Source organism: Chenopodium quinoa, unplaced genomic scaffold (assembly GCF_001683475.1).
Source record: "Chenopodium quinoa cultivar QQ74 unplaced genomic scaffold, ASM168347v1, whole genome shotgun sequence".
NCBI classification, from domain to species: domain Eukaryota; kingdom Viridiplantae; phylum Streptophyta; class Magnoliopsida; order Caryophyllales; family Amaranthaceae; genus Chenopodium; species Chenopodium quinoa.
This window is the reverse complement of record NW_018743292.1, coordinates 5,994,709-6,008,564: the sequence shown is the minus strand read 5'-3', so window position 1 is coordinate 6,008,564 and position 13,856 is coordinate 5,994,709. Positions and strand designations below refer to the sequence as shown.

Below are 13,856 nucleotides of genomic sequence, written 5' to 3'. Positions count from 1 at the left end.
AAAAAAAAAAAAAAAAAAAAAATTAACGTCCCTTAGACAACAACGCCCTAAGGCGATTGGGGAGCGAGCAAGAGATCGATTAAAACCTCCCTTATTTATCTAGGGAGGAGGGTGATTTTATTCGCTCTTTTTAATGTAATTTGTTACATGTAATAGAGAGTATAGAGTAATTTTTTCGTCTTATGTTGATTTTGTTTTTTCTTCTTATATATGAACGTACAGGTAAAAAGTATGAATGGCCTGAAGTGGTAGGCGAAGAAGTTAACAAAGCCTTGGATACCATTCAACATGATAGACCAGAAGTGAATGTTGTGATTCAGACTAAGGAATTTTTAAATGATGATCCTAAGGAATTTTGCTGTAATCGTGTCATAATTTATGCTAAACAAGATGTTATTGTTAATCCATATCCTCGTATTGGATAGAGGAATCTGTTACTTTAGGGAGTTTTAATGTTCGTTTGATTGCATGAATATTTTGAATATATGTAACATTACCACAAATTATATCAATGGAATTAAGTATTAATTTTTGCGCATCTTAATTTAAAATTTAATACTCCATAGTATATTAATATATTTATTTCTTTTGTGTTGTTCTCTCTTTTTTTAAAATCTTCACATACAAAATGTAAATCAAATAAAAAAAATTGCTACGTGTAATCTAGCTTGCTTGATTAATGATAAGTCCTAAGGTGTACTTTTAAAGAATCAATATTTTACTCCCTCTATTCAAAATTAAGTGCTCGCTCTCTTTATTTGGTGTCCCAAAATTAAGTGCTCATTTCTATAAATATACGTACTAATTTTGGACTATATGGATGGTCAAAATATGCATTGAAAATCATGCAACAAGATATTCCCAAAATTGGAATTTTAGGACGCAAGTGTACTTTCGTTTAAGAGGGTGAGAGCACTGTTCACTAACACTAACCAATTTCATTTTCTAATATTCCATCTCATTCCAATTGCACGTTCAATTATTAAATTAATTAGCCTTAAAAATAAACTGATTTCTATTCGCTTTATCTTATAAAAATAAAATTTTAAAAAAATTCAGAAAAATTAAGTTAAGGTCAAAAGAAGGGTTTTTTTTTTTTTTTTTTTTTCTTTTTTTTTTTGGTGAAAGGAAGATTTTTTTTGTTAACCAAACATAACTAAGCCGATTAAAATAAGTTAAGCAAAATTAAGTTTAAATATAACTATTGTATAAGTCAAAGGGGGAGGGAGGGTGAGGTGACCACATAAAAAGGCCAATATACGTATCTCTCATAACTTATTAATTTAAAATATAAATTAATTGGTTTTGTTAACAATCTAGCTAGATTAGTACTGGTGCATTTTTCATTGGTTAATTACTATTCATACTTTTAAGACAATGCATGATAGCCTAATAGACATGAATGTATGTGCATGTTTTAAGACAATGCATGAAGCATGATAGCCTAATACAAGAAACTGGCGTAGACATATCGTGTACTAGGTTAGTAACTGTGCCATGTACGGTAATTTTCAATAAATATTCTTTAATTAACATTATATTTAATTATAAAAAATTAAATCTAGCTAAGTTATTAATTTGTAAAATGAATTTATTATGAAAGTTTATTATTAGCAAAATAGATACTTTAAAATGCGTATGTATGTATATTTATATATATCTCACCAACAAATTTATATCGTTTTGTTCTTGTTAACTAAATGAAAATCTTAACAAGGTGTATTTAGCTTGTAAATAGATTTCTTTTTTGCATACTATTATTCATTCTCGCTTATGTATGTTGCATTTTTTTTCCCTCAATAGTCAACTGACTTAAATTATTTTTTCATATCTTTCTTGGCAAGCTTTTCATACATGATTAAATAATACAAATATCTTTTTTTTCAAAAAAATCCTTGTTTTATTAATGGTAAAGTAGTACATAACTCTACATATGTCATAAATTATATTAAGAAGTTTATGGTATCAATATATATTTGGAAGGATACATTAAATCTTTTCTACTTTTTTTTTTTTTGTTTTTTGAAGGAAAATCTTTTGTAATCTTTTATTTATGTATAAGATTTATTTCCTATATGGATATTTATAAAAAAAAAAAAACACACCAGAAAATGACACGTGTCATTGCTGGTGTGTCTTTTAGTACGTAGTATATAGGTTATTATTATTATTGATGATTGATTGATGTGTCCGCCTTCTTTTTTTTTTTTTTTTTTTTGGAAACAATGCCTCATTAAGTCAAATGTTTTTCTCTTCTCCTTTTGCCTATTTTCGCTCTACTTCGCATAGATAAATTTTAAGATGTTCCCCTACCAATTTCGGATTTAAATTTAAGTGTAAGCATTGAAATATCGAGCTATAAAGCTATAATACATGCATTAATTTTCGTATTTCTTAGGTGATCATGATTTAGTCAATAATTTAAGTTACTAAATTGATCAAGATTTGTTCAATAATTATTAGGGAATCATGACTTGGTCAATAATCGAGCCATTTTCATATAATACATGCATAAATTTTCGTTTTTATTTGGTGATCATGATCGATTTAGTCAATAATTTAAGTTACTAAAGTGATCAAGATTTGTTCAATACGAAGTAATTATTAGGAAATCATGATTTGGTCAATAATTTAATAAGTTACTAAAGTGATCAAGATTTGTTTCATAATTATTAGAAAATCATGATATGGTCAATTATACTTGTACGGAGTATAATTTATTAGGTGATCATGATTTAGTCTAATTTAAGTCAATAAATCAAACAGAATATTCATAAAAATTAAAAAAAATTGAAATTATTTCAGTAAATAATATGAAAGGATATTAATGATGAGCTAAGGGTATAATCTCCCAATCTAAAAAAATGGAAGGGTATCAATTAGCCAATGATTTTTTTCCTTTACAAGACGATCGACTAAAATTGGCCAATAATGTTCAATTAGAATGATATTAAATGACGTTATATGGAGTACTATATAAGACAAAGAGAGAACCAAAATTAAAACAAATTGAAAGTTTTTTTTTTTTTTTAAAAAAAAATAAATAAAAAATAATCAAAGAATGGGTTACCCACCATGTTTGAATCCTAGGCACTGTGAGGATTCTGAATGCTGCACTCAGGGTATGATAGTAAATTAAATGGAGTGTTGCATATAATTTGTGACTTTATTGTAATACTAGCTAGACCTGGCAAATGGGTCATTCGGGTCGGGTCACTTTTAGGCCAGCTAATATTCTGGTCGGGTCGATTTGGGTTTCGGTCAACTTCGGGTCAAGTTCGAATCGGGTCAATTTCGGGACAAGTATGTTCAGATCAGGTCAAAATCTACTCGAGTCATGTTCGGGTTGTTTCATTTGTGAATCAAGCTCAAATGAATAATTTTATACGGAATATATATTTTGTTATTGTTATAATAAAAACTATCAATTCAGTTTATGAGCTTAGCTACGGTTGAAGATGAACAATTTGAGTTACTTTTGGTACAAGACATTTTAAGTTAAATTATAAGGTAATATTCGTTTGGGACATTTTGGGTATCGGGTTTGTTCGGGTCAATTTTGGGTATCGGATCTGTTCGGGTCAAACACTTTGGGTCAATTTCGGGTCGGGTCAACTTCGGGTCGGGTCAGTTTGGATGTCGAGTCAGGATTGGGTCAACTCCATTTTCGGGTCGGGTATGGATCGGGTAGGGTCAATTTCGGATCATCGGGTCTAGGTCAGGATTTCCAGGTCTAATACTACACCTCTGTTTTTTATTTGTTTGCCGCATTTGATTTTCTTAGAGTTATAAAAATGTCCACATATGCATAATACTCGTAGTGTTTAAAATTTTATATTACATGTATGTATATATGTACTCCGTATATGATATACTTTATGACTTTTTGTATAATTTTTAAATTAGGTCTTAATGTGCACATATATTTGATAGCTATAAAGCCTATAATTCTAATTATTCTACGTACGCACAATAAGCAATAACTCGATCTTTTGATGAACGTGTGTACATGCATGTAAACTCTGTATATATTGAGTACGTGAATATTTTGTTAGGGAAAAAGTACGAGTGGCCGGAGTTGCTAGGAAAGCCGGTGACGGAAGCCAAGAACATCATTTTACATGAAAATCCAAAGTTAACGCCTGTGGTTGTGCTCAAGGACTCGGAAGATCCAATTGATGATTTTTGTTGCAATCGTGTTTTGATTTTTATTACTGCGGAGGGTTATGTTGACCTTCCACATCCTCGTGTTTCCTAAAATATAGTTGTAATATTGCAATAAAGTTATGTGGTATTGCAATAAAGACTATGTTACCACATGATCGATTGATGAGAGTGAAGTATTTTTTCATATGACTATGAAATAGAGTCTGTCAAAATATATAGAGGAAAAAGGATGGGAAATAAAAGGCTATTCCTAAAATTAGGGCTGATATAATCAATGGTAAAGGGCCGACCCATAAACGTTAAATATAAATTTAAATTTAGAGTCATATATAAGCAATTGGGTAAAAAAAAATAAAGACGGAGGTAATATTGATAAAGTATATAAACCAATTTTGGGATTCAACTATTAACTTAATCTTGGGGGTTGAATTAGTCCTTTAATATGATATCGAAACCAACTGTGACACAAAGATCATAGTTCAACTCTCATTCACCTCACTTTCAAGTAGAATATTTCACGCATGGTATGCAGAGAGCCCATGTTGCATTTACATTTTAAGCCCAAATTTAAAGGCTATCATGTGAGGGAGTGTGAATGCGTAATAGAGTATATAAAGTAATCTTGAGGTTCAACTATTAGTTTAAGCTATTGTTTGAGTTGTTGGCCCTTTAACAAATATATCAAGTGACAACATGACGATGTTAATAGGGTTATAGGGAGAGGATTATGAGAATTGACACTTGGCGGAGTCTTGTGACTACTGTGAACACATTAAATGTAACTTGTTTTTTATGCTCGTGATGTGTGAGTGATTTTTGGATACATATAAGCCAATATTATTAAATAAAAATTAATGCGTAATAATTGACAAGAAAGTGTTAAAGGCAAAGAATCAAGTTTTACTTTTTTTCCTTAAAAAAAAAAAAAAGTCTGATTTTTTCCCTGAAAAATAAATAAATAAATAATCAAGTCTGATTTTTTCCCTAAAAAAAAATAATCAGGTCTGATTTTTTCCCTAAAAAAACTAATCAAGTTTGATTTTTTCCCTAAAAAGAAATAATATCAAGTCTGATTTTTTTCCTTTTACAAAAATATAATAGTGAATTTCTTCTTTGTATGACTGATGACATTATATAAAGCTGAGAACACTGAAATGTACAACACCAAATACAAAAAACTGAGTTATTAAAAAAAAATCAATTAAGAATGGGCTATCCACCTTGTGCTAATCCTAAGCATTGTGACAATTCTTCATGCTGCACTCAAGGTATGGCAAATACTTAGTAGCTATTGATATCTTCCATGTGCTTAATTATATTGATTAACTTTGTTTTAAATATGATTGTATTTCCAAAATTATGAATATGAATAACCTATTTCGAATAAGTATATAATAGAAATCTTCCTTTGTATTTTAAATAACGTCTCATGATGTACTATACTTCTTACAACCACAAATAATCTTTCAATATTCCTTTTTAATTCCATTAAAATCTTTTTGCTACGTATTGAAAATAAAAAAAATCTTAATTTTTTAGAGCATCTCCAATGATAACTAACTAATTAGCAAATTAACTTTATATGGCACATAATTAAGAATTTAAGCTAATTTTGATCCTTTGTAACAAGTTTGTGCCCATATGGTTAACTATGAGCTTGTGATTTAATTTAAATGAGTCTTTAATTAAGTTTTAAATTTAATTTTATTAATATATTAACCGCTCCTTTCGGGTCTAGTTCGGGTCGTTCTCTCAATAACTTCATATTCGAGTTGAGTCTGGTTGGTTTATCTGGCCAGGTTAGGAATTGGCAACTCTAACCATTGGAGATGCTGTTAATTATTACTAGTAACCGATGTTACTTAAGATATTAGACTTGACCAGACTAATAATAATAATGGGTTCATCAATCTATGATCAATTTAAATTATAATCATGAATGAGCTAATAGATCGATTTTCTTGTATTTATGTATATATATAACTATGTATGAATGAATAGGGGTAAAGTACGAGTGGCCAGAGTTGCTTGGAAAGGAAGGAACAATAGCCAAGACCCTAATTGAAAGTGAAAATCCTGAATTGACGGTTGTGATTAAGGCAACAGATTCTACCATTGCAGTTACTGATTTCTGTTGCAACCGTGTTTTAATCTATGTTAATCCTGGGGGTAGTGTTGATCTTCCACACCCCCGTGTTGGATAATGGGATTATGCAAGTTGTTATATGCTCAATAAAAATCGTCAATAAAATTTCTTGATTTTCAAGTATGTATTGTGTAATGGAGTAATTTTATTTATTTATTTATTTTAATTTAATTACATTAAGCTATTACTTTTTTTTTTAGCCTTAATTTGGGCTAGTTAGAATATAATGTGATTTAAGTGTTGGGCTTTTGATTATCATTATCGAATACAGCCCATGAATCTTATACGTTATAACCATTTAGGTCGGTGTATCTTTTACAAGAAACCCACATTAGAATTCTTAACGAACACTATAATAACAAAGATTTTATTCCCTTAAATAAAAATATTCTTGTTAACATTTTCTGACACATCATATAATATTTACCGACTTTCTCTCTCCTCATTATCTTTCTCCTCACATTCTATAAATACACAGCTTATATTATTCTAAAATTCAGTGAACACCCGCATGATATAATTAAACCCACAATAACACTTCAATCAATAACAATGGAGGAATACCTGGATGATCTTAGAATAGAAGATCAAACCCTAAATTTTCCCGAAGATTTCATAGTCGAGCCAATAGTGATGAAGAAGAAAACCGGAAAGCAGAAGATTGAAATTAAGCCTATAATAAACAAAACAAGCAAACAAGTTACGTTTACGAAACGGCGAGGCGGGCTCTTTAAGAAGGCTAGTGAGTTATGCTCCTTATGTGGTTCCGAGGTTGCCGTCATCACTTTCTCCGGTGCTGGGAAGCTCTTCTCGTTCGGTCACCCGAACGCGGATGCAGTTGTTAGTCGGTATATTAATTATACAAGAGGCGTCGAAAATAATGATAATAATATAATAAATGGTGGTAATGGAAACGAGTTTGGTACGGGTGTACTTTCTGAGCAGTACAAGAGGGTTTTGACTAATATTGAGGTTGAGAAAAAAAGGAGTGATCATGTTATTGGTTCATCATCGTCGTCCAATGGGAGTAGTCCACGTGGTGATAGTAGCGAGTTCGGGTTTTGGTGGGATAAGCCGATTGATAATTTAGGGCTTTCGGAGCTTGAACAATTGAAGGTTTCACTTGAGGGTTTACGTGATCAAGTTTCTTCTAGGGTTAATTCGATTAATAATAATAATAATTGTTCTTCCAATTCGACTAATCAAGAAGTCGTTGATCAGAAGGAAATTGTTTATCCGTCGTCGTTGTTGCCGGTAAACGATTTTTCGAATTGCTTTTGATCGGAAATTATGGTTTTCGGTAAGATTGCTAGTAGTATTTGATATTTAGTTTAGAGTTGCAATTTTATGTAGTATGTCAGTTTTATTCGATCAAATTATAGTAGAATTAGCATTATATTATAAGAATATCTACTATAAATTTGATCAAATTTTGTAACCCGGGAGATATGATATTGTTTTGATGAGTATGCTATTTTAACTTTCTACAATTGCAACAATATGCTTTAATTTTTCAAGTCCTTTGATTTATAATCGATTTATATTATTTGATTGTATATTTTGTCAAATTTTTTATTTTTTTATTTATTTTTTTTGAAGCCTATATTTTGTCAATTGGTAGTGCGTATAAATATGATTTATAATTGATTTATGTTAGATTGTGGCAGGCATTGAGAGCTGAGATAAATGTGGGAAAAAAAAGCTGGGTTGATTAATTGGATCCATCTATTGTTATTTTGTTAAAAAGTAAATGTGATGGCCTAATGGGAGTTAGTAAAGAGAGTTTAAAGGCATTCAAACGAATCTACATGAGTTACGTCTTAAAGTGTGTCAATTGGTGATAAATAAAGTATCTCATTATTCTTATATACATATGTACCTATAATAATAGTACTCTCTCCGTCCCTAAAAGTTCGACCCTTATGGCCAAAATTTAGTCCCAAAATGATCATCACATTTGCAATAAAATATCCTCTAATTTGCAACAATATTTGTGCAAAATTAGATTCCCAATGTAAATTTTGTTTTTCTATATACTTTATTACTTTATCTCTCTACTTTTTTGCAAACCCTATGTAAACTCACATTTTCAATGCACTTTTACTACTTTAATTCTTATTTAACTTTCTTAATACCCATGAAAAGTGCCCATAAAAATCAATCTTTTAGAGACGGAGGGAGTAGATATATATGCAATAATATTTCAATACCTCACCATAAAGGTGAACCAATATAGTAGCCTTGATAAAGCCACTGGTTTTAATTACAAATTAAAGTCAACCGTACTACACATGAAGAGCAAGGTCGTAAACTCGTAATTCCTTATCAACAAATTAAATACAAAAAAGAAACAAAAAACGCTCACACACACATTTGGCACATACACCACCATGTATAGAAATGCAATCCCATTAAATTAAACAAACTCAAATCAATGACTTAAAACCTCCATTAGCAATGAATGAACGTACACCCTTAGAATTATGGAGTGGTGCACCCGAACCTATGACGAAAAATTCCGCAGCTTGTAGCATCTTCTCTAAGGGATTGTAACTCATCGTTGTTGCCAAATTGGTTATTGGTTGACAATAGGGCACAAAAGCATCCACGATCATCCTGCCTTAGCCGTATCAGCGCGTCACAGCAGTTGTCCAATGAATCAGATGAACATTCCGGTGAGATCATATCCAGACAACTAATGATGAATTCGGGATCATTTTGAGAGCAAATGGGTTGGAATTGGATAACAACAACAACCATCATCATGGCCATGAATATGGCTACTCTTGAACTCATCATTATTCTTACTCGAACCTTTTTTTTTTGTCTGTGATGGTTGAAGGTTAGGATTGATTTGTACACTCTATCAGAAAGGTAATATATATGGAATTTGGATTGTTGATTTAATTTTTTGGTTCTCTATCGACCTCTATTTATAGGGTTAATTGGTGTTTCATGTTTTTATGAAAAGTAATGTTGTTGTTATGATAAAAAACAATATGATCACGACCGAATAAACAAAAACAATAATATATTCTCTAATTCTCCAAAGGTTGACGACAGAGACATGAAAATCTTCATCACAATTGATACGTGTGCAAATAATCAATGCATTCGAACGTTGTGCGCACTTAGATTTTGCTTCATAGTCTCTTCGTCTCTAATGATTTGTTCTATTTTTTGTTTATTAAATTTGACCGTGATTTTTAAAAAATAATACCTTTGTCCGAAGTAAAAAAAAGTAATAATTGCATGATTCGTAATGGAGCGGCCGAGTAATGGTTGGTTCGTACAACCGGGTGTACCATGCACATGGTACATCCGGATTAAAGCAGAAAGAACATAACTTATAAATGTAAAGAACATCATTAAATTATAAAAGAACACATCATTAAAATATAAAGAACATGGTAAGTTTAGAGAAACTAATTTTAAAAAAAGGTAATAGATAGTTACCAATTGATTTTTACCACGCATTTAATGTCAAATCATTTCAAAATATTGAGTTTTCCGAATTTTTCTATCTAAGATTTTTTTTTACCAAATATAATTCAAGCTTTCATTTTCAAATTTCAAAAATTCAAAATTCAAAAATTAAAATATCATTTTCAATATACTTTACTTCAATTTTTTTTTTTTAAAAAAAAAATATGTACAAAAATTAAACATATTTTTTCACCGTTACCAAAAAAACATAAGGGATAAAACAAGAGAGCACAATGATAAAAACATAATACCCAAAATAATATAAGGTTTAAAGCAAACGCATATTAATATAGAAGAACATATTATCTAAGTTAAAAGAACATGATTTGTATTATTGAAACCCAGCAAAGAACATTTTTAATCTACATATATAAAGTACACTCTTTATAATATAAAGAACATATAATTCATATACAAAGAACATATTGATCATATTTAAAGAACATATTCCATTCCAATAAAAAACAGAATATGTATCCAAGAAATTGTAAAAGAACATTTATCATAATACGAAGAACATCATCTTCAACCTTAGGAAATAACACGAAAACTGAAAAAAAAAATTAAAAAAAAAAATACCTTTTCTCTCAACAACGAATTAATCAATTACATCATTAAGAGATTATATTGGAATGATAAAATCAACTCTATTATAACATTGAATCACTTTGAAATTCAAAATTTACCATGGTTTCTCTCTCTATATGAATTTAATTTCTCTCTCTTAACAAAAAAAAAATGAAATTCTATTCACCAAAAGTATTCTAATAATATATAAAATGTAAATAATAAATCAATTTCATGAATCAAGGAATATAAATAACAAATCAATCTCTTAAATCAAGGAGGGAATCGTTTTGATTTTTTTTTTTTTTTAAATTTTTTTTTTCTTATGTACTTTAATTTATATGCAATGTTCTTTTCGCCTTTTTTTTAATAACCTTTGTATTATGACCGGGTGTACCATGCTCATGGTACACCCGGGTGTATGGTGAAATTTTCAGTATAATTGAGGTATTAATTTTTTTTATTAGGTGTAAAATTAGTTGTCGTTTTAGAAAGGGAATTAGTTATTGGCCTGGGCGATGCCTCCGGATCAATTAAATGTGCAATGTGTCACCTAAAAAATATTACCTTCAGTGTAAGAAGTGAGAATAATTGAAACTTACTACCTTCAAATATAAATTATATACACTTTTTTTTCTTTTTTTTTTTTACGGGAAACCAAGCGATAAAATTAAGTAGAAGAAAGGCTTAAATCAGCCATTACAACCTCATATATCTCAATAGGATACTCTTCCAACCAAACTCTAAGAGAAGAAAAATTACAACTAAGCTTTGCTAAATTATGAGCAACTCGGTTTCCATTTCTTTTCACAAAGGCAAAGGAGCATACATGGCAGGAGCTAGCAAGCTTGATGATATCTTTGATGATCAAGCCGAACACCGTCAGATCCACTTTACTCTTACGTAAGCTATGATAGAGCTTAAGATTATCCGTCTTAAGGCACACCTTCAAAAAACCAGACTCTATAGCAATCGTTAAAGCATGCCTCATTTCCAAGGCTTTAACCACATCCACATCATATTTCCCAGCAACCTGCAAACAAGTGGCTGCAACTACATCCCCCACAACATCTCGCATTACACCCCCCAATCCCACCATATTTGACTCGAATATAGCAGCATCAGAGTTTACCTTAATGATACCAGTTAGGGGAGCTTTCCATTGGCATTCTAGAACTTCAGAGACGGGGTTGCCGCTGCAAGCTTTGCACTTTCAAACTCGCCTACAATACTAACCTCTTTATGGATAACATCAACCATCCCCTTCTTCTTGCCTGCATACAACCAATCATTCCTGCGTAACCATATTCCCCACAATATGCTCCAAAAAATATTCCACTAAGAAGGATCTTTGAACACCGCACGCACTCCACCACACCACTCTGCAAAATTACTTCTATTATATTTCAACACATCAAGTCTCAAAGGAGATAAATACCACATCAGCTTCGCTTCTTCACTAATCACCAACATATGCAAAATGGTCTCTTGCCTATCTCCACACATAGGACAGGCAGGATCAATAGTCATGCCCCTACTAAGCAATGTAGCACGAGCAGCAACAACCCCCCTAACAACACGCCAAAAGAAATTTTTAATCTTCGGGGGAGCTCAGCATTCCAAATACTATTCCATTCAAAGTCAATCGAAGCTATATAAGTAGTGGCTTTTGCACGAGTCTGCTCCATACTCAGCATATTATACGCAGACTTAACAGAGAAACTTCCATCCTTTGACCAGTGCCAAGTCTAGGAATTCGGACTATCAAAGAGCGGAATTGGAATATTGCATATTTCCTTCACTTCCAGGGGCGAGAAATTGGAATTAAGAGTGTGTAAATTCCAGTTTCTATCATCCATAAATTCACGAATTGTGGCAGGAGCATCTTCACTTGAACCTCAGCTGCTCAATACATAAAAATTAGGAAGGGTAGAAACCCAGGGGTCCTTCCAAATATCAATAGAAGCTCCATTCCCCAAAATCTTTCTTATACCCTTTGAAAGCACATCACGTGCACTCATAATCGAACTCCATGTGTAGCTCGAGTTTGAGGCAATTTTTGCATCCATGAAAGAAGTATTTGGGAAATACTTGCCTTTAAGAACTTTTTCCATTAAAGAGTCCTCCTTAGTGAGAATGCGCCAAGCTTGTTTTGCAAGAAGAGCTCTATTGAAGCTTCTCATATTTTGGAAACCAAGTCCACCTTGTTTCTTAGGAATGTATAGATTTTCCAAAGCCACCCAATTAATCTTCCTCTCCTCCCTCTTTTGACCCCAAAAAACATTACGGCACAACATCTCAACCTCATCAAGAATGCTCATCAGAACGGAGAAACATTGCATAGTGTAAGTAGGGATCGCTTGGGCTATCGATTTGATCAACACTTCCCTCCCCGCTTGAGATAAATATTTCTCTTTCCAACCCTTCATTTTTTTCTAGATTCGATCCTGAATATTTTGGAAAACCTGTTTTTTAGAACTACCAATGTAAGTTGGTAACCCTAAATATTTTTCATGACCCTCGACAGCCTTAAAAGATAACTTCATCTGAAGAATATTTTTCCGTTCTTGCTTAATGCAATGTTTCGGCTAAAAGATACCTCAGATTTATCCATATTCAGTTTCTGACCAGAAGCAACTTCATAGGTTGAAAGAATTCCGAGCACATTTTCCACCTCCTCTTCATTAGCCCGTACAAACAAGAGACTATCATCCGGAAAAAAGAGATGAGATATCGGATTAACATTCCGACCAATTTTAACACCATGAATGAGTCTCCTGTTTTCAGCATCTCTAATCAAAGCAGAAAAACCTTCCGCACACATAATAAAAAGGAAAGGTGATAGTGGATCACCTTGCCTAAGCCCCTGACTAGGCTCAAAAGATTTCGAAGATTGGCCATTCACAAGGACATCAAAAGAAGCTGTAGTAACACATCTCATCATCAAAGTCACATAATTTTCCGGCAAGCCCAATTTCAGCATTATTTTCTCCAAAAAACTCCACTCTACACATTCATAGGCTTTGCTCATATCAAGCTTCAATCCCAAATACCCCTTTTTTCCTTTTTTCTTCTTCCTAAGGTAATGAAAGCACTCATATGCAACCAACACATTATCTATGATCAAACGTCGCGGAACAAAGCCATTCTAGGATTCATGAATAACTGAGGGGAGTACTACTTTTAATCTATTAGCAAGCACTTTGGTGACAATTTTATACAACACATTACACAAACTAATAGGTCTATAATCAACAGGAGACTTACACAATTTTTTTTTTCGGAACAAGCACAATATGAGTCTGGTTCATAGAGCCTATGTCACCATTATTATTAAGAATATCAAGTACTTTCTCTACAACATCAACGCCAACAACATCCCATAATTTTTGTGGGATGCATTTGGAAAAGGGCTTCCCGAACTTCATCGGCAGTGAATGGGGAAGACGATGTAGCACGTTGCCTAGCTGTGACTTTCTCCTCCACCTTG

General features: G+C 32.0%; 2 protein-coding genes across 2 annotated transcripts; one reads left to right on the top strand and one right to left on the bottom strand.

Annotated features, from left to right (window-relative positions):
• Window positions 1-6,178: 6,178 nt before the first annotated feature.
• LOC110735861 (agamous-like MADS-box protein AGL62) lies at window positions 6,179-7,594 on the top strand. Its single transcript, XM_021916040.1, has one exon. It carries the CDS (start codon window positions 6,866-6,868, stop codon window positions 7,592-7,594), a length of 729 nt encoding a protein of 242 aa, XP_021771732.1. The 5' UTR covers window positions 6,179-6,865.
• A 4,670-nt stretch (window positions 7,595-12,264) lies between these two features.
• On the bottom strand, window positions 12,265-12,795 carry LOC110735860 (uncharacterized mitochondrial protein AtMg00310-like). Its single transcript, XM_021916039.1, has one exon. The coding sequence runs from the start codon at window positions 12,793-12,795 to the stop codon at window positions 12,265-12,267; it is 531 nt and encodes a 176-aa protein (XP_021771731.1).
• Between the last annotated feature and the right edge of the window lie 1,061 nt (window positions 12,796-13,856).